At 49.0% G+C, this 20,271-nt stretch overlaps 2 protein-coding genes across 7 annotated transcripts in view; both read left to right on the top strand.

Annotated features, from left to right (window-relative positions):
• NDRG3 (NDRG family member 3) overlaps positions 1-3,384 on the top strand; it is a 78,747-nt gene extending 75,363 nt beyond the window's left edge. For 2 of the 4 annotated variants that reach the window (XM_059406956.1, XM_059406955.1), the window contains 2 exons: positions 648-686; positions 1,796-3,384. In XM_059406956.1, coding sequence (XP_059262939.1) covers positions 648-686; positions 1,796-1,977 — 221 coding nt within the window. In that variant the 3' untranslated portion in view covers positions 1,978-3,384. The remainder of the gene's footprint in view (positions 1-647; positions 687-1,795) is intronic. The other 2 variants (XM_059406958.1, XM_059406957.1) reach the window with 1 other exon arrangement.
• A 3,208-nt stretch (positions 3,385-6,592) lies between these two features.
• Positions 6,593-20,271, top strand: part of SLA2 (Src like adaptor 2) — a 28,891-nt gene continuing 15,212 nt past the window's right edge. The window contains exons 1-5 of one of the 3 annotated variants that reach the window (XM_059406944.1): positions 6,593-7,117; positions 9,950-10,083; positions 15,185-15,284; positions 15,658-15,744; positions 17,504-17,607. In XM_059406944.1, the coding sequence (XP_059262927.1) occupies positions 9,993-10,083; positions 15,185-15,284; positions 15,658-15,744; positions 17,504-17,607 (382 nt within the window). In that variant the 5' untranslated portion in view covers positions 6,593-7,117; positions 9,950-9,992. Of the gene's footprint in view, positions 7,122-9,949; positions 10,084-15,184; positions 15,285-15,657; positions 15,745-17,503; positions 17,608-20,271 lie in introns of all 3 variants that reach the window. The other 2 variants (XM_059406943.1, XM_059406942.1) reach the window with 2 other exon arrangements.

The raw sequence follows: 20,271 nt of genomic DNA, 5'->3' as shown, positions 1-20,271 counted from the left end.
TCTGTCCTGGTCTCTTGCATTGTGAGACCCCTGAGCTTTCTCATTTGTCACAGACTATCCACACTTGTTCCTTTCATGGAATTCTTAAGAAGAAACACTCTTCAACCCAGGTACAGAGCTCTTTACCCAGTAGGGTGATTTTTTTTTTTCCTGTCTTTAGTATAAGCGTGGAAAATGGTCATTGAACAGCTGCCTGGGCAGCAGCTGACCCCTGGGTATATACAGCCCTGTGCCTGGCAGGCAGACTGTGTATGTCTCGTCTAGAGTGGCTGTGTCATCCCCGTCTGTGAGCCACTACCAACCGAGCCCACATCCACATCTGTCTGGCTCACTGGGAGGAGAAGTCCCTCTCCTAGCCAGTTCTCATCCCTTTCGTAAGAAAACACCTGATCTTCCAGCCCATTTCTGATCCAAAACAGATGGCTGTTTATAGTGGAGAGGAAAACAGTTGCCCTTGACTAGATGAGAGAAGTAACGTCTGAGATGATAATAAAACATCAGTCAGCCTCAACTCCTTTCTGAGACCTTAACATAAAAATTCATCCCCAGCTTAGAGGATTCTGTCAGTGTTTACTGGGCGGCCGAGGTTGCCACTTGGCACTCTTGGGTCACTAACCTGACTTTTCCTGTGTCCATCCTGCTTCCAGTCCCGTATGTGCAGCTCAGTCACCTGAGCACCGAGTCAGGTACCTCCTTCTGTGCTGGCCCTGCCCCTGCCTCCCAGCCACGCTCTCCTGGCTGCATTGGCTGCCTGCAGCATGTCCGCGGTTTTCCTGTGCAGTGAGAGCCCGATAGAACGTGGCTCATTGTGCCCTAAGAGGGTTAGTCTGCAGGTCCAGCCCTGGTTCCCCAGGAAAAAAGGAGCGGGTTGTAATAGCCAGGTTTCCTCTTATCCAAATCAGGGTCACGGTAGTAGCTGAAACTTTGTAGGCAGGGCCCCTCTTCTGCAGACACCTATTCATCGTTGCATGAATCCCAGACAGAGGACATGAAGGGCAGCCTTGATTCTAAATAGGAGTACCGGAGCCTGTGCCTGGAAAACTCATCAGGTGATGGCATCTTTTGACCCCAGCATTGAAATGACAGCTGGGCGAGTGGCTGGTGCCTCAGGAAGATAGACAGGGAGGTTATGACAGGTAAGGCCACATCCCAGCCAGCTGGAAGGACCTTAGGATCAAAGCGTTGGAACTGTAGTCTGAGTGAAATACCCACCCCTGGAGCCCTTCCCCTGCAGACATCCTTTACCTTGCTGCTTGCATAGAGGGCATATAGGGCAGGTGCCAGGCCCACCTGCTCTCCCTTAGACCCCCACCTTCATACATGTCTCCTCCCCAGGTAGCAAAGGAAGCCTGTGGACACGGATGGTAGTCTTGTTGTATCGGGCTTGCACTGTGTTTGTGAAACACCTTCATACTTGTGTGGTTTGTCTTTCTTTTGGTTTAGTCTTGCATGCACTGCAGGGTTTGGTTACCTGTTTGGGTTCCCAAAGCCTCTTTCCTGATCACTGTATGAATGGCGTGGGCATAGCTAAGAGGCTATACTCTGGACTTAGGTTTCCCCATGTTCTTCTGTGGACTAGAATCAGCCAAGATTCCAACCAGATCCAAAGGATTAAAGCAACCTTGTGTATAGCCATTCACCTAAGCAAATAATACAAAAGGGAGATGGCTATGTGTTATCCTGGGTCTCACCTTAAATGGGTTGGGAAAGCTAAACAAAGCCTTTAGTGAAATTTCTGGATCAGTTAAGCTTAGCCAGGGTACTATCTTCTAGTCCCCTTGGTTCTTTCTTACAGTACCATCTGCCAGCATGACCCGGCTCGCCCGATCACGAACCCACTCAACCTCGAGTAGCATCGGCTCTGGAGAAAGTGCCTTCAGCCGATCTGTCACCAGCAATCAGTCAGATGGAACTCAAGAATCCTCTGAATCCCCTGATGTTGTGGACAGACACCAGACCATGGAGGTGTCCTGCTAAGCAGATACTCCTCCCCTGGACCATGCAAGTCCACCCTCCTTCAGACAACCACTCCATAATACAACATTTCACCCAACAAACTGGCATTTATCTTTAACTCCTGCATGGCCAACTGACAGTCTCTGGTATCCTGGATTTATCATTCTCTCTGCCTGCCCGCCCTCCTTTTTGTATGTACCAAGAACCACTTCCTTGCCATCACTGTAACATTCCAGCATCTTTAGCTGATCGAATTTCCATATCTTCTCTTGCCAGCCTTTCCTTGTGCTTTCCCAACTACATATCTGACAAGATTCTTTGATTCTGATGTATGTGTGTGAGCACGCGTGTCTGTGTTTGTGTGTGCATAGTTCTGTGATTTTAGATATGCTTTCTTGTAGAGCTTCTGCAAAAAAAGGGGACCTTTTTTTCTTCTTCATTTTCAATGATGTTTTTAAGGGAAATATACAGAACAGGTTTCTAGGTTGGGCAGGCCACTGCATTCTCTTTTGGTTCCAAATTGGTCAACACGATTTGCAGTGACTTCAGGAGCTCTGAGAAATGTGGAAGATCGTGTTTACATTGACTGTGACCAATAGAAGGGAGCCTATTAACATAGAGAGGCAGGCAGGGTGGCCAGCCACCTCCTGTCCAAATGCATTCATATATGTTATTCTGTAAATAAAAGGGAGGGACATATTCTTTTAGAAGCCCATGAATGATGAAGTTCTGATGCAACATGGAGTTTTTCCTAAGAAGTGAGTGTGGCATCCTTACTGCACTCTTTTAGCACAGGAAGATGGAAAACAATATACCAGGCCTCTGCTGTGCCAGAGCAGAGCTACTGTCGCCACAGTGTCTGATACCACTTACAAGATAGCCCCAAGAAGTGCCTCCTGGGTCTCTGATGAAGAGTGTTTCTCCACCCTTCAGTCCTCTGAAAAAGGAGAGGTATGGCCTGAAAATTATGCAGATGGTGAGAACCAGCTGGGCGAAGAGGCACAGACCTCAGCAGAATATCATGTGTCTCAGGCACACCCTTGACTTCAGCTGACATAGTGGAAGCGAAGTGAAATTGGTACAGAACCTATTTCTCAGAAAGATTCTTGACAATTCTTAAAGAAGAGGGGGAAGGGGCCGGTGTGTAAGGGCAGCCTGTGCAGCTACAGTTGTGCTTAGCGGACTGCTGTGCGAGGGGCTGCAGCCAGCCAGAGTATTGCTGGGAGGAGGATGAAACCAACTGCCACACAGCAAGGGCCCAGCTCTTGAGGGCATCAGATGTAAGCTCAGGGTTACGCAGTTCCGAATCTTAGGAAGGGGCTTTTCAGACCTAATGTTCGCTTTCAGCTGAGATAGGGAATGCATCACTCTGCCAGAGTACAACTTTTTACAGATTATTAAATAAAGCTGTATATGTCTCATTGTTAACCCGATTGCTGGTGTTATTTCTCTCAAGCCATGCACTGGGGCTCGGGGTGGAACCAAGTCACTATACATGGGCTTTGTGCTGGGCATTTTCACATCCTTGATCATTATCTCACCCAAGAAGAAATTAAGACTCTGGATAAATAATTTGCTCAAGGTCATACCAGTAAACCCCAAGCTCATCTGACACACCTCTGTTGCCCTCAAATCAAAAATTGTGAGAAGCCCGATCACGGGGTTTATGGAGGAGGAAAGCTAAGGTCTCAGAAAGGCGTTCCACATTTCACCCTTGCCATCTGTGTGGGGTTGCTGGGTCCCACCCCAGTGTAGTAATCTGCAGCCACTTGCCTGAGTTCCTCAAACAGGTCAGACTGTATTTCTCCAGAAACGACTGTCTCTGTACTCACCAGTGGTAACAGGAGGCTACCCCCTTGCGTTAGTGTTGAATGATCCAGGGGCTGCTGCTACCATGTAGTCCATCAAGGTTGCTTTGTCTGTGGGGGATACTTGTAAAATGTCATAGGCCCTGTTCTTTCTGGGAGAGGAGTTGAAGCAAATGCACGAGGACAGATACCGGTCACCAAGCTGAGTTCCTGACAATACAGAATATCAGTTCCTGAGCTGGAGGAGGTCTGGTGGTCACAGTTGCTCTTAAAACCCCCATCACTCCGGCCTTCATGAATACACCCGACATGGATGGTCACTGGAGTCAGGCCCCAGCTGACTGCACTTCACTCGTTCATACTTTTCCCTCTCTCCATTTTCATTTCCTTGCTCCTGTTCAGTCCTGAAACACTTGGGTGCCTGCCTTGTGAGAGTCCAGGAAGTAGCCAGGTAGAGTATACAGGCTCCTCCATATAAATCATCTTACCCAGTTCTCACTGCACCCCTGCAAAGTGGTCAGTGCTTTTTTTTATTTTATTTTTTTAAAAAATATTTATTTATTTATTATTTATTTAAAGATTTTATTTATTTATTTGACAGAGAGAGATCACAAGGAGGCAGAGAGGCAGGCAGAGAGAGGAGGAAGCAGGCTCCCTGCTGAGCAGAGAGCCCGATGCAGGACTCGATCCCAGGACCCTGAGATCATGACCTGAGCCGAAGGCAGCAGTGTAACCCACTGAGCCACCCAGGCGCCCAAAAAAGATTTATTTTTTTATTTGACAGACAGATCACAAGTAGGCAGAGAGAGGTGGGGAAGCAGGCTTCCTGCTGAGTGAGATTCTGATGCGGGGCTTAATCCCAGGACCCTGAGATCATGACCTGAGCCGAAGGCAGAGGTTTAACCCACTGAGCCACCCAGGGGTCCCCCAAGACATGCTTTTTAACACAAAATGGCTCCAGCTCAGTCTATGAAGACTTCACTGGGGCTCTGCCAGCTAGGGCACATTCCAGCTCAGGTTCTCCTCTTTCTCCCACGGAAGGCTGGTTTGAGACTTAAGTCCATGGGCACTTTGTGTGAAGAGCTGGAGAAGCCAGAGTGGAAGCATATCCTGTGTGAGGAAGTTCTAATCAAGATGTTGGGATGGGTGAGGCCATTCTAGGATGTTGCCCATGGCAGGAAGGGGCCTGAACAGAGGCCCACCCTCCTGCTCTGGTTTGCAAACTATGATGTCTACCTTCATATCTGACAGGAATGACTTTCAGACTGGTCTCAAGGAGAGGTCCAAGAAGCCACCTGAGAATTAGTTTAAACACCTAGATTTGCTGCTTATTAGTTTACTGATCATGTATAGTTACCTGTAGGCTGGTTTCTCATCCATAAAATGGTACTAGCATGTATCTCACTGAACCACGATTAGGAAACATACAGGAAGGTGCAAAAGGCCCCAGCCGACAGTAGATGCTCAATAATAGGCTAAATATGAAAATGCACTATTGGAAAATTTTTCAGGCTAATTGACCTTGACCAAAACACTTAACTCTCCTTAGCCATTTCTTGCCTCTGCCTTCAGCTGGGGTCGTGATCTCAGGGTCCTGGGATCAAGCCCCTTATTGGGCTCTCTGCTCAGTAGGGAGCCTGTTTCCCCTTCTCTCTCTGCCTGCCTCTCTGCCTACTTGTGATTTCTGTCAAATAAATAAATAAAATTTTAAAAAAATTAAAAATTAAAAAAAAAAAAACATGTCTTGGGGGACCTCAGTCTATTAAGTGTCTGCCTTAGGCTCAGGTCATGATCCCACAGTCCTGGGATGTAGCCCCGAGTCAGGCTCCTTGCTCAGCAGGGGAGTCTGCTTCTCCCTCTGGCCCTCCCTTTGCTTATGCGCTCTCTCCTCTCTCTCTCATTGACTCACTCTCAGTTAAAATCTTTAAGGGCGCCTGGGTGGCTCAGCGGGTTAGAGCCTCTGCCTTCAGTTCTGGTCATGATCCCAGAGTCCTGGGATCAAGCCCCACATCGGGCTCTCTGCTCAACAGGGAGCCTACTTTCCCCCCACCCCTCTTTCTGACTACTTGTGATCTTTGTCTGGCAAATAAATAAAATCCTTTAAAAATAAATAAATAAATAAATAAAATCTTTAAGGAAAAAAAAATCATGTCTCCAAGAATACTAAGCCCCTAATGGAAAAGTAGCAGTATGTGTGGTTAGATTTTATCAGATGGGGATTTTATTTAAATTTTAATGACTGAAAGTAACACACAATCACAGGCAGTTCTGTCAGAAATTGATTTATCCTAGCTGAGTGACATTCAAATATAGGCTATACATCAGAACACCTGGAGGGCTGTGGAAAGCAATTGCTGGCCCCACCTATGGGGTTTTGATCTAGTAGATCTGAGATGGGTTTCAAGAATTCCTGTGTCTAACAAACTCTCACACGATGCTGAGGACTGGGACCACACTTGGAGAACCACTACCCAGGTCTTGTTAGTGTGGTTTATGGACCAGCTATGTGGTTATTGCCTGTGGGTTGTTAGCAATGCAGAGCCTTCAATCCCACCTAGATCAACTGAACTAGAATCTGCTATTTAACAAGATCCCCAAGGGATACCTGTATACATTAAAGGTTAGGACACAGCACTCCAAGGCAGTGCTTCCCCCAAAGCCAGTTGAGGGCATCTCTTGGAGTATATACAATTCAGATTCCTCGGCTTTCCTCTGGTGGCTTGGATTCAGAAGATGGAGGAGGAGCCCAGGAATCTGATACCGACAAGAACTTCAGATGATTATAATGGTCAGGTAAGCATGGGAAACTCCTCATTTACCTCAGTTCTGTGTTCCTCAGGCAGGACCAAACCACAAAACCAGAGAAAAACCTCTCCCTCTGGGATCATGACAAGGCAGCTGCTTCTCCTTTAGAAACAGGAACTTGGGGAAGGTGGCTCCTTGATGGTCTGTGATGCCGTCAGAGGAAATGGGTGGTTATGAGAACCACAGAGCCTGCAGGTGTGAGCTGGGAGCCCCGAGGACACTATGACAAAGCTGAAAGAGCCCTGGGCCTTCTTCCCTGGCCTGGCTGTGCTTGGGAGGGCTGTCCAGTGTTGGGGGGTCCCTAAGGAGCACCAGTCTCCTGTCTCATCCCAGGTCTACAAACTGCTGACCACAGCAGATGCAGAGCTACCCAAAGGGTTACCAAAAGCATCTCCCTGAAGAGTCTCCCAGGCTGAGAGGATTCTGAGTGTCATAGGACTAAGGACTTTGGCAGATGTTCCGAAGGGCCCTCCAACGTCCTAACCTCTCCAACCAAAGCAGGCATCTAAGCTGAGCGCCCGCCCCAAGCTTTGATGACAGGAAATCAAGTAAGTACGTTTGCTTTTGTTTTCTGATGGCCCCGGGACTATGAAGAATGCTAGGCTGGGAGTGGGCTTTATAGTGGGGGGAAAAGTTCCAGGAAAATAAGTTGTTCTGTTGACAATGTAAGGGAGGTAGTTTTGAGGGTCCCTGAAGGAACCCAGGCTCCAGTATTCCTTCCGCCTTTGACTGCCCCCCGCCCCCGCCGCCCCGAGAATTACATTATGCCCTCCAGCTTGTCTTCATGCCCATTCTGGTCCCATCTCAGTCACCAATGTGCTTGTATGATTTTGGGGCCCTCTCTTGACTACAGCCTCCCAACATCAGTGAATGAAAGAAGTCTGAATTCTAATCTCTGAAGACGTTTTTGGATATAGAGTCTACAGTTCCTTGCCAAAGGGTGATGTTTCTCACTTGAGAGAGACAGGTCTCCCTTTAGCTCAAACCAAATTCATCACCTACCCCCACCACTGAGAAATATCTTCAGAAGCACAAAAACACAAAAGACGTGGATCTGTAGACCCAGCTCTGCACTAAGCAGTTGTGTGAGAGTGAGCACGAGGGTGCCCTCTCTGAGCCCTGATCACTGTATGTGAATGGGTTTCAAAGCTGCCAGCCTCTCAAAGGGTTAAGTGAAAAGATAAAAAAACAACAGCAGGCAGTGTGCTGCTGGTCTCAGCGGCCTTTACTCTTTCCTTCTACCCACTGGCCCAGGCCCCCAAGAAAGTGCCTGGCACGCAGTACATTGTTCAAATGTTTGTGCAGTTAATAATTAGATCATTTCTAAAGTTTTGACCACCACCACCACCTGGGCACGTGTACCCCGTGGTCTTTATTTCACCTCCAGGAAAGCTGCCTGGCCCTGACCAGGCCAGGTGAAGGGAGCTGGCAGAGCTCAGGGAAGGGGATGTTTCCAGCGTGAGTGTGGTTCTCCTACCTCTCTTGGGTCCATCCCCCAGCTCCATCTGCTGTAGGAAGAAGTCTCTGGGTTTAGTGCAGTTGGTGATTGTGGTGACTTTGTCTTGCTGAAGGAGGGGAAAGGAAACTAACAATTACTGAGCACCCACTCTATGTCTGCTCCGCACCTCTCCCCACAAATCAGTGGAATTGGTAATATCCCCGATTCAAAGACGAGACAGAGGCTACGTGCTTTGTGTGAGGAGGTAACAACTGGAGCCTGGTTGGTTTGAATTAATCACTCATACTACCCAGGAGAGCTCTCTCTCTGAGGTTTTCTGGACTCAACGTCTGCACAGTTAAGCATAGAGCTTGTATCTGATACCCAAGGGGAAAGGAAAGGCTGGGGAGCAGCAGGAATGTTGAAAACCTGATGTAAAGGGGAACCCTAGCAGGGAGGGCATTAGAGACCTCCTCAAGAAGCAGCAATACCGTCTCATCCTACTGAGGCTTCAGGATCCCAAAGTCTGAGAAGGAAGTGGCTACCAGGAGCCATTTCCTAAAGATGGACCTGTTTTCTATTAAGGAACTTCATCCCCATGAGTACAGAACTCTCCATGATAATGACAGAAACCCAATTTTATCCAGGCATGGTGAGGGGTTCAAAGGCAAGGCCAGAGCCTGCTATGTCACTGCCATTCTGTGAGCTCCTCCAGGGAACCAAGCTAGGATAACTATTCCCCGTCTCCATGAAAAGGATGACCAGAATGAAAGGATGAAAACACTTTCCTGAAACACTTTGATAAAATGTTTGAAAAAATTAGCATTACTCTGGAAATTAAAATTGTTCTAAGACACCTGTCCAAAGAGCTACTAATCACTATCCATTTAGTTAGTGTGTTGAATGTCTTTTATGGGACAGGTACCTTATGAATTGTTGAGGAAATAGGAAAGCAAAAAGAGGTCTTTGTCCTCACTGAGCTGTGGAATAATGGCAAATTAAACAAGTGAACACTCTAATAAATGAATAATAATTAAAACTTGGGAAGGGGGGTTCCTGGCTGGCTCAATCAGTAGAGCATATGATTCTGGATCTCAGAGTTATGAGTTTGAGCCCCATGTCGGGTGTAGACATTACTTAAAAATAAAATCTAAAAACAAAACCAAACTTGGGAAGGAATGCAACAGCTTGCTGAGAAAAAGAAAAATGGGGAAAGTTCCTAGGAGTGGCCTCCGGTGAAGCAACATTCAGAGCGCAATAAAAAGTGTGCCCTGACCAAGCTTCTTGCATGCCTTATCTTTTGGACCCAAATATTGGGTATTGGTATCCCCATTTTTTTTTCAGACGAGGAAATGGAGGCAAAGAGCAGGGAAATGGCTCAACAGCCAATCCCTCCAAAGACTCGCAAGTCATCCCTGTGGCGTACAGCTTCCCAATCATCTTACTTTGCCCTGTTGACACCAATAACTGTGTGCTCAGTGTCACCTTAGCTTGTTGTAAGCCGCCTCAGATTCCCCCTTGCCTACCTCTAACCTTAGTCACGGTTCCTTTCATGGTCCCCTGCCAATGTTATCCCAGGTCAGGAAATGGTTCTGAGTAGGTCATAGGAATGATGGCTGGGGGATGCAGAGAAATCTTCCCAGAGAAGGGTGGGATCCAGACAGGCTCCCAGGGGAAAGAGCAGTCCAGCCAGTGGCTGGGCCCCCATACAGGTAAAGGCCCAGAAACAGAGAACAGAGCATGGCTGGAGTATGGAAAAGTGGGCCCACCAGAGGAAACAGGGTCCAGCTGCTGAGATGAAATTCTTCAGAGACTGGTGGAGGGGCTGGAGCCTGGTCCTGCTGGGAGGGGGATCATTTGCTCTTGTCAGCAGGACTGAGCTGGGGAGGGAGAGGGTGTCTGGGGACCAGGGCCTCTGTGTCCATTGCAGCATCTCTTTCAGATTTCTCTTGGCCATGTACTTCCGAGTGTTCTGCTGAGGAACGATGGGAGGTCAACCCAGCAGAGGGAAAACCCTGCCAAGCCCCAGCTCGAGTCCCTCTGTCCAAGAACCGGGCCCTGTGCCCATGCAAGCAGGTAGGCTTCCCAGACACAGTAAGGCTGCTCAGCCCCAGACATTGCTGCCTCTGTGAGCCTTCCTGACCTGCCACTCCAGCACGGCTTCTGGTGTCAATGAGCACCTGCTGTATACCAGGACCTTCCCTGTGAACCATGCAGGCAGGGTCCCTGCTCTGGGGGAGCTTACATTTCAGCAGTCAGAATGTTGAACAACCAGATAAACTAGAAAATGTGGGAGAGTGACGGGTGTTAACCAGGAGGGTTTCACTCCTCCTCAGTCAGTTTATTGAGAAATTGAGCTGGCAACTCCAAGACCAACCCTAGTTCTAGCTCTCCAAAGGTACGTTGTTATAATAGCCTCTGGCTGTCTGTGGCCATTTAAATTCAAAGTGAAATTCATTAAAATGAAATTAAGTTAAATATGTAGCTACTCAGTCACACCAGTTGCATTTCAAGTGCTCAGTAGCCATATGTGGCTAGTGGCTACCTATTGGACAGCACAGTTACAGAACATTTCCTTCATCACAGAAAGTTCTATAGGATACAGTGTCTTTTTTTTTTTTTTTAATTTATTTGACAGAAATCACAAGTAGGCAGAGAGGCAGGCAGAGAGAGAAGGGGAAGTGAAGCAGGCTCCCTGCTGAGCAGAGAGCCCGATGTGGAGCTCGATCCCAGGACCCTGAGATCATGACCAGAACCGAAGGCAAAGGCTTAACCCACTGAGCCACCCAGGTACCCCCACAGTGTCCCTGCTTATCCTGTGAAATACTGGAAGCAAAATTAGAGCTATGGTAGTTGGAAAAAATCAGGATCTATAATGCCTATGCTGAGCCTACGACTGTGGTTTTCAAGATAGTCCTAACTAAAAATGCCAGTTTTTAAGACAATTGGACAATCAAAATATCCTAGAAATTCTTTAATTTTTTTAAAGATTTTATTTATTTATTTGACAGACAGAGATCACAAGGAGGCAGAGAGGCAGGCAGAGAGAGAGAGGGGGAAGCAGGCTCCCCACTGAGCAGAGAGCCTGGTGGTGGGGCTCAATCCCAGGACCCTGAGATCATGACCTGAGCCGAAGGCAGAGGCTTTAACCCACTGAGCCACCCAGGCGCCCCAAATTCTATAATTTTGATATCGAAACTATAGGCCCAGTTTGTTTCTTGTTGCCCCAAATTACCCACAAATCCTTTCTCAAATCACATCCTGATTTGGGGTTTTGATGATGTATTCACGGTTTTCCGGCGAAAGAGAACCAGTAGGGTATGTGTACGTGGGTGTGTGTGTGTGTGTGTGTATAGACATAGAATTTATTTTAAGAAATTGGTTCATGCAACTGTGGGAGCTTGCAAGGCAAAAATCTGCTGGGCAGGCTGGCAGGCCAGAGGCCCAAGGAAGTTAATGCTACAGAATTCCAGGGTCAAGTCTGGAATTCCCTCTTCCTTGGCAGACCTCACTCTCTTTCTCTTAAGATCTTCCACTGACTTGGGGTGCCTGGGTGGCTCAGTAGGTGAAGCCTCTACCTTTGGCTCAGGCCATGATCTCAGGGTCCTGATCGAGCCCCGAATCAGGCTCTCTGCTCAGCAAGGAGCCAGCTTCCCCTCCTCTCTCTCTCTGCCTGCCTCTCTGCCTACTTGTGATCTCTCTGTCAAATAAATAAAATCTTAAAAAAAAAAAAAAAAATCAGGTATACTGGGGCACCTGGGTGGCTTACTCAGTTAAGTGTCTGCATTTGACTCAGGTAATGGTTTCTGAGTCCCAAGGATCCAGCCCCACAGTGGGTTCCCCACTCATTGGGGAGTCTGCTTTTCCCTCTGACCCTCCCCCTCTTGTGCGCTCGCGCTCTCTCTCTCTCTCAAATAATAAATAAAATCTTAAAAAAAAAAAAAAAAAAAAGAAAAGAATCAGCTATACTGACAGGATAACATATTTTAAGATGTGGAAATACGGGGCACCTGGGTGGCTCAGTAGGTTAAAGCCTCTGCCTTTGCTCAGGGTCATGATCCCAGGGTCCTGGGGCTCTCTGCTCAGCAGGGAGCCTGCTTCCTCCTCTCTCTCTGCCTGCCTTTCTGCCTGCTTGTGATCTCTGTCTGTCTTTATTAATTTATCAAATAAATAAATAAAATCTTTATATTAAAAAAAAAGATCTTCCACTGACTGAATGAGACCCATCCACATTATGGGAGGTAATTACCTTATTCAAAGTCCACTGACTTAAATTGTTATCTCATCTTAAAAACATCTTAACAGCAACATCTAGACATCTAGGCTGCTGTTAGACCTAGTATCTGGGTACTGTGGGCTAGCCATGTTGATACATAAAATTAACCATCACAGATTACAAACCACTCTAAACCAAGCAGCACTTTTAGGAGGAAGGACATGGACATACCCTTAAACAGAACCGGGAGACTGTAGAGCCAGATATCTGGATGTCTGTGTTTGGGCAGAAACTATCCCCAGTCTGAAAACTTCCCTGTAATGGCTGGGGCCTCCTCCCCCTCCTCAGCCCTGCCCTAAGATATTCCTCTCTCTAATGCCAGCCTCCCACAGACATTAACACCCTAGGTGCTGTCCTTCTCCTGGTGGGGAGGCAGGTGCCTCCTTTTAGTCTCTCAGTCTGCAGGGAGCCTGGGGCCCACCAGGCCCTACAGGAAGAGACCTGGAAACCACACAGACCTCCCCCTCATTTCCTCTGAATCTAGCATAGGCTATGGCCCCAAAGCTGCTCTGAGTCATGGCCAGGCTGCTGAGGGGGCTGACTCCCAGCAGGTGCTCTGGGGGCTTTCCCTGCCAGTGAGACATGAGGGGAGCTGCGTTTCCTTCTCTGACAGGGTCCACGGGGGAGGGAAGGGCCTCTCTCTTGGTATGTCAACCCCTGAGCCCAGCAGGAACACAGATCTGGGGCAGCCCCTCCCATGAATCATTCATCCATCAGTCTTGCATCCATCTAGGATCTACCAAGTCTCTACCCCATACTGGGCCTTGTGCCAGGACCAGGGGGTATAGTAATGGACAAGATAGGCACAGTCCCTGCCTTCAGGGACAGTCAAGCCCCAAAGACAGGCTCTAAACCCATAATCGATTACAATTGTGTTCAATTTTGGTGACAGTGCATTTTAAGGGACTCTGATTAAGAGTGTGTGCTGAGAGACTCATCAGGAAGGCTTCACCAAGGAAGGGACATATTATCCAGGGTGTGAAAGATGAAGGCGAGTCAGCCAGGCAGATGGGTCCATCAGGGACAGCATATATAGCCCAGGGGCAATATGGGGCTCAATGCCAGGGCTTCCAGGAGAAGAAGAGGTTGGGTCCTTCCAGGCCACTTGGCTTCACCATTGTTGAAGGAGGCTCTCCACAAGATTTGCTTACATTGTTATGCAGGCGTCAGGCATGTCCTGGCCCTGTGGGATGGCCCTGTGCAGCACACAGCTCTGAGGAGCTCCAGTCCAGAGTCACCACATAGATCTGCACATGTGTCTGGGAGAACACATAGGAACCAGTCCCTTTCCAGGATCACAGTCTCATTCTTCCCGTGTCCACCTGGAGTACAGGCCCTTATACCACACAGTTCCAGCTCCAGGTCTGCCCCACTGATGCCCCCCCATCCGCTCGGTCCTTGTCTGTCCATCTGTTCTCCTTCCCCTATCTCCTGAGGCATCTGTCTAGAGGGTATCACAGAGCCCTCTGAGGCCTTGGCCCCTTCAGGAGCATCTATGAGATAAACAGATAAACTTTTCGTGTTGACCTTGACTGTTTTTCATAGCTTGATGCATTGATGTGCTGACAAGTGTGTCTCTCTTTTCCCTTTGTTTCAGAGACCCCTACTGAAATGGGATAGAGGAAGGAGAGGGAGGGATGTGGGTGAAGTGAATCTCAGCAGCCTGTGGAGGCTGGGTTTTCCAGGATGAGAAGGCCTGGACAGGCATCAGGACGTCTAATCAGACTAGGCGGGCTGATCCCTGAGGTAGATGAGGGCATGAGCATCCTGTGCGGAGGGAGCCACTTGCCACCTACCATCCAATCTCAAAATTGTCTTCTTGGCCGCCATGTCCTTGGGACCAGTCCTGGCGTGATGGTGTGGTGTAGGGGGGGAACTTGGCATCCTCTAGCTCTGTGAATCCCTCTCTGAATGTCAGCATCCCAGGGAGTCTGGGCCTTTTTCGGAGAGGTGCTACCACTGTCTTGCCAAGTACCCCCAACCTGGGCCCATGAGTAGCCACAATGGTCACCCACCCCAACAGCGCCCCATGGGCAGAGGAATAGGGACTGGCATAGGAGCCATTCCTGGCACAGTGCCCTGTCCCACCTCAGTTGCCTTGCTGTGTGATGTGGTGACCAGAGAGGACTATCTCAGGAGCTTGAGAGGGCTGGAGTGATGTACCCAGTCAGACCCTGACATAGCAGCTGCTCAGTAAAGAATGGCAGGCATGAGGCCAGGACACTTGACTGGGCTGTACATACCTCTTAGGTGTCTACTCTGGGCCAGGCCTGGCAAAGCAGGCCCCTGACACCCCACCTCTTCTTGGGGCAGCACGGACCTTCACTGGTCATTCTGGACAAACACCATGGGAGAGACATGCTACCCACATGCATGGCACTCTAAAGTTACAAAGCCTGTCCACATCTGTGATTTCACTGGCCCTTCCAGCAGCCCTCTTCCTCCCATGCTTACCCTGGACCTCAGCCCTAAATGTTAGTCCATTCAGTGTTCACATCATTAGAACTTCTAGAAACCACCTTCCAGAAACTGAGCTCCAAGATCTGTGCTGATACCTGCTTAGAGCTATACTTTTAAAGTTTGCTGAGCAGCAGAATCCTTTTATCAAGACCTTCTTGAACATCTCCATATAAAAAGCAATTGTAGCCAGGAGCCCCACTCCTCTTGCCACACCAACCCTTTCCCTGAGTGACCCCAAAAGATGTCTGGGCATCTGTAGGGCTCTTCAGAGGCCACTGGAAAATCTTCAAATACCAGGGTAGTCCTCCTGGGATCCCAGCAGACATGCTCCCCAGAGTGTTCATGGTTGGGTTGGTTGATGATGGAAAGCCCAGACTCCAGTAGACTTCACATGGAGAGGGGACTGGCCAAGAGAATGACCACCTCTGTCCCTCCATCCAGAGAGAAGCAGGGCCACAGCTGTGGCCCTGGGCACCTTCCCAGTAGGCGAGCACACGGAGCTGCCACTGAGCCTGGGGGATCCATTGACCATCATCTCTGAGTAAGTCCTGTCCCAGTCGGGGAAAGGTGGGGCGCTCTGCTTCCTTCCCCTGGCACCTGAAGATGCCCTCATGGGAGATGGGGCCCCTCCCTCCAGGAGAAAAGAGCATGGCCTTTGGCACTGAGCTCACACGTGGCCCTAATGGTGGGATCTAGGAAGCCTGACACACCTGTAGCGGGGAGCTGTGGGTGGTGGGCAGGGCCTTGCAGGGGGCCCCGGAATCCTGCTGTTTCCTGCCCAGGAGGTAGCAGCACTGGCCTGTGCAAGGAGACCTGGGAAACATAGGTGGGACAGACGGCCAGCTGCAGGAGCCAGCCTGGCAGGTCCTCAGGAATCCTAAATGAGCAGTTCCCCTCTCTTTTTCTCTCTCCAGAGATGGAGACTGGTGGACAGTGGTATCAGACGCTTCAGGCACAGAATACAGCATTCCCAACAGTCACGTGGCCAAAATCTCCCACGGGTGAGTTCACACCCCACGCCCTGCCTTAGCAGAACTTCCTACTTTCTCTTCCCACAAGTGTGGTCCTTTATGGCCAGTCCTGCACTAAGCCAAACTGGGGATGGGAGAATCAGGCCCAGGCCCTGCCCTCAAGAAGAGCGAACTCAAGAAGAGCCTGCAAGACTCAGGACCCCGGAGGAGGGGGCTCAGGAAGGCCCCATAGAGACGTCCTCTGGGCTTTGGAGGGTGGCTGGGAGTTCACTGGGGGAGAGTGCTGAAAGGGAGCTTCTGCATATGTGTCCTAAATGTCCTGAGGCAAGAAAATGAAGGGGTGGGGCCTCGCATCTTGGCAAGTCTGCCTTTCTAAGAGGGGCCTCACAGTAGGCAGGACATGGGGGATGCCATCGCTCGCCACCAGTGAGTGACAAAAGAAACCAACTTCAGAGCAAATTCTATGTCATGAGAGAGAAAGGAAGGGAACTGTCTTTTAGTGGGATCAACCTGCATAACACGGAGTCAGGCAGGTACTCTGTATGGGCTGTGATGGCCGCTCTTCTGTTCTGAGAGAAAGTACTGCTCCAGCACTGGATGATCTTCCTTTTCTGAGGCTTGCTGAATGTCTGGCTCTGATGAAATTAGCACAGGGCTCCCAAGACATGTGGACACCTCGCAGAATCCACTCACGTGGAGGTCATTGGCCGTGTGTTTCCTGCTCGCCTGGCCCCACTGGTCAGAGCTTTTGCATCCTCAGTGCAGCACTAAAGTTGCATCCAAGGAGACACTGGTCACCTCCAAAAGTCCCCTTCCCTTGCCACTCCGTCTGCTTCCTCCGTGTTTACAAGTCCTATGAATGACTTGTTTTATTTACTATAAAACTAGGCTAAGTTTGCTGCTGGCACCAAGAGGGTCACAGCTTCTCTGGTTTATCTCCTTAGAATGAACTCAACCCTGACTCTAGCTTTGACTGTGGAATTTCACAGGATGACAGGGAGACAGCCATTTCCATAGAGCTGGCTTCTGTAGGTTTTCCTGGGGACTACAGGACTTTACTCTGGGGACATTAGAAGGCTGTTGGACTAGTAAGCAAAAAATTCCTGCAAAACCACCCTGAACTTTCCATTGCAGTCAAGTCCTTCATGGACATATAGGTGAGGGATTAAGTGAAAGGACAAAAGAAAATAGGGGGCCAGAGGACTCAACAATCCAGCAGGAAAAGAAGCCCCGAGGAGTAGGTCACGAAGGTCTGTGCTTTGGGAGGCACATATGGTGATCGATATGTTGCATGATTTTTTCCAAGACTTTAGATTGTCTTGAGCATTCTAGTTCCAACATTTCTACCCACAAATAAGCTCCAGTGGGAGTTACATTTCACTGGTAATGAATGAATACATGTTCACCCGCATGCCTTCTGGCTGCAAAGTTAAATTTTTAAATGTTCAAAGAAAATATTTACTAAAATTAAACACATACACATAGGCAATTCTTGGAAAGGAGAGTTGGCTAGCATAGGGGTACTAGCTGGGCAGTGCTAGGAGTCTGTGATCATCCCCCCTTCTCCCGCCCTCCTCGCTACTTGGGAATGAGGTCTCCAGGCAGAAAAGGCCGGGGCTGACCCCATGAGGTTGTCCTCTGCAGCCTCTGGAGCCGGGACCAAAACAAAGCTGGGGGGCCCTTAGAGACCAAAGTACAAGTGGAATTCTAAGGACCAGAGAGGGAGGAGGGGTTTGAGTAGTCTTGGCCCACCCACGCACAAGCTGACCTCTCTCTGTCCCTCCTGCAGGTGGCTGTATGAGGGTCTGAGCCGGGAGAAAGCTGAAGAACTGCTGTTGCTGCCTGGAAACTCTGGAGGTGCCTTTCTCATCCGGGAGAGCCAGACCAGGAGAGGTGGGTAAGCTCAGCCCTGGCTTGTCCTTGAAAACCAAGAGATAGCTTGGTGGTATAGGCAGGAGGTCAAATGTGAAGGGCTGGAGTACCTGGACTTGGAGTCAGGCAGTTTCATTGACCACTATGTTGCTGCCATGAAATCCCATTTCTAAAAGTAGGTGTGAATGGTCCACTGTGGGGATCCAGGCTCAGCCTACACTTTAGTAACTGGTTCTTATAATAGAATATGGTCACAGGATTTCCCTGCCCTGACCAGCAATGATTCCTCCCTCCCCAAGACACAACTTGGCAAAAAATTGTCAAGTTCATGAGGTCTCTGTGCCCTCCCTGGGTCGCCAGCCAGAAAACTCAAAGTCAGCTCTTGATCTTTCTGCTGTATAGATGGGGAGGATGGGGAAACAAAGGCCTGAAGAGGGGTGGGGACATGTCACATTGCACATTCCTATGTGCCTTCTCCCATTTCGGGTACAGGACTTCCACAAACAAAACACAAAGCTAATAGAGTCTGTCTCTGATGCCCCTGTCTCCCTCCGAGCTGCTGCCCTGAGACCCTTATGGTGGGGCAGAGAAGGATGTTACACAAGTGGTGATGCTGATTTTTATGATGGACCCTTTACGTGTCTTCAAACAACCCTGTGAGGATTGTAGTTCCACTGTCCGCATTTTACAGATGAGGAACCTGAGGCTTAGGGAGGAGAAATGATTTGCCGGGATAAATACAGCAATGAAGCTGGGATTCAAACCCAGCTGGGGTCCTCCTCACTTCAGATATCCAGGAAAGGCCCATGTATCACAATAATGGTGGAATTGCAAACTCAGTGGTAGACTAGTGGGGCAATACTCAGGAATGAGGACAGGTCTTCTGTGCTTGCCCTAATTGAACCAACCATGGTGGGTTGTCAGGGTCCTTTGCTCTCGGTCTCCCTCCTGGGGCCCCCTCTAGCACATCTTTGCCTCTCCTCCTCTTCTTTCAGAAGCTCACTGGGTTGACCTCTCCCCTCTCCTGCTACTTTACAGACAGCATTACCATCCCCCCTACACCCAAAGGCGGGCTGGGGCTGGGGGCTGGCCTGAGTGCAGGCTATAAACAGGAAACCGCAGCAGTGGAGCTGACTGGGGCAGGGGTGCTGCGAACCAGGCCCCAGGGAGCTTGAGAAGCCACAGGAAGTGCTCTCTGCTCAACTGCCCCATACCCCCGCTTCTTTGGTCTGGTTCAGCCACAACCACATAGTGACCAGCACTTACTGCCCCTTCTTAAGAAGGCACATGTACAAGAGGAACTGGCTGGGAAATAAAGGAGGAAGCAGAAAACGATCTTTAAAGATCCATAAACGGGGCACATGGTTGGCTCAGTCGGTTAAGCGTCTGCCTTCAGCTCAGGTCATGATCCCAAAGCCCAGCATTGGGTTCCCTGATCAGCTGTGAGTCTGTTTCTCCCTCTTCCTCTGCCCCTCCACCTGCTTGTGCTCACACACATGCAAGTGCACTCTCTCTCTCAAAGAAATAAGTAAAAGCTTTTTTATTTTTTTTTAATTTATTTTTTTTAAAGGTAACTTTAAAAAAAATTTTTTTAAAGATTTTATTTATTTATTTGACAGACAGAGATCACAAGTAGGCAGGGAGGCAGGCAGAGAGAGAGAGGGAAGCAGGCTCCCCACTGAGCAGGGAGCCCGATGCAGGGCTCAATCCCAGGACCCTGAGATCATGACCTGAGCCGAAGGCAGAGGCTTAACCCACTGAGCCACCCAGGTGCCCTGCTTCTTTATTTTTTTAAAGATTTTATGTATTTATTTGACAGAGACACAGCAAGAGAGAGAACATAAGCAGGAGGAGGGGGAGAGGGAGAAGCAGGCTCCCTACCGTGCAGGGAGCCCGATGCGGGGCTTGATCCCAGGACTCTGGGATCATGACCTGAGACAAAGGCAGGTGCTTAATGACTGAGCCACACAGTACCCCACAAATAAGTAAAATCTTTAAAAAAAATATTAAAGATCCATAAATATACACAAGATTGCTGGGATTAAGATTAGATTTGAGGGACGCCTGGGTGGCTCAGTTGGTTAAGCAGCTGCCTTCGGCTCAGGTCATGATCCCAGCGTCCTGGGATCGAGTCCCACATCGGGCTCCTTGCTCAGCAGGGAGCCTGCTTCTCCCTCTGCCTCTGCCTGCCATTCTGTCTGCCTGTGCTCGCTCTCTCCCCCTCTCTATCTCTGATAAATAAATAAAATCTTTTAAAAAAAAAAAAAAAGATTAGATTTGACTCGGGGCGCCTGGGTGGCTCAGTGGGTTGGGCCTCTGCCTTCGGCTCGGGTCGTGATCCCAGGGTCCTGGGATTGAGCCCCGGGTCCGGCTCTCTGCTCAGTGGGGAGCCTGCTTCCTCCTCTCTCTCTGCCTGCCTCTCTGCCTACTTGTGATCTCTGTCTGTCAAATAAATAAATAAAATCTTTAAAAAAATAAAAATAAAAATAAAAAAATGAAAAATAAAAAGATTAGATTTGACTCTTAGCTTCCCCATAGCCAACCCCAAAAGGGGGTAGATCAGAATGCAGTTCTCATTATCACAAAAGGAAGAGATTTGTCAGTTCTACAGGAAAGGAAATAGTTTCCCCAGTACTAATTTCTAATCTCTCATCTGAGTCTTCTTTTAGGACAGTATTTGTCAAG

The sequence above is a fragment of the Mustela nigripes genome, chromosome 7 (genome assembly GCF_022355385.1).
Source record: "Mustela nigripes isolate SB6536 chromosome 7, MUSNIG.SB6536, whole genome shotgun sequence".
Classification (NCBI taxonomy): Eukaryota; Metazoa; Chordata; class Mammalia; order Carnivora; family Mustelidae; genus Mustela; species Mustela nigripes.
This window is presented reverse-complemented; position numbering and strand designations above follow the sequence as displayed.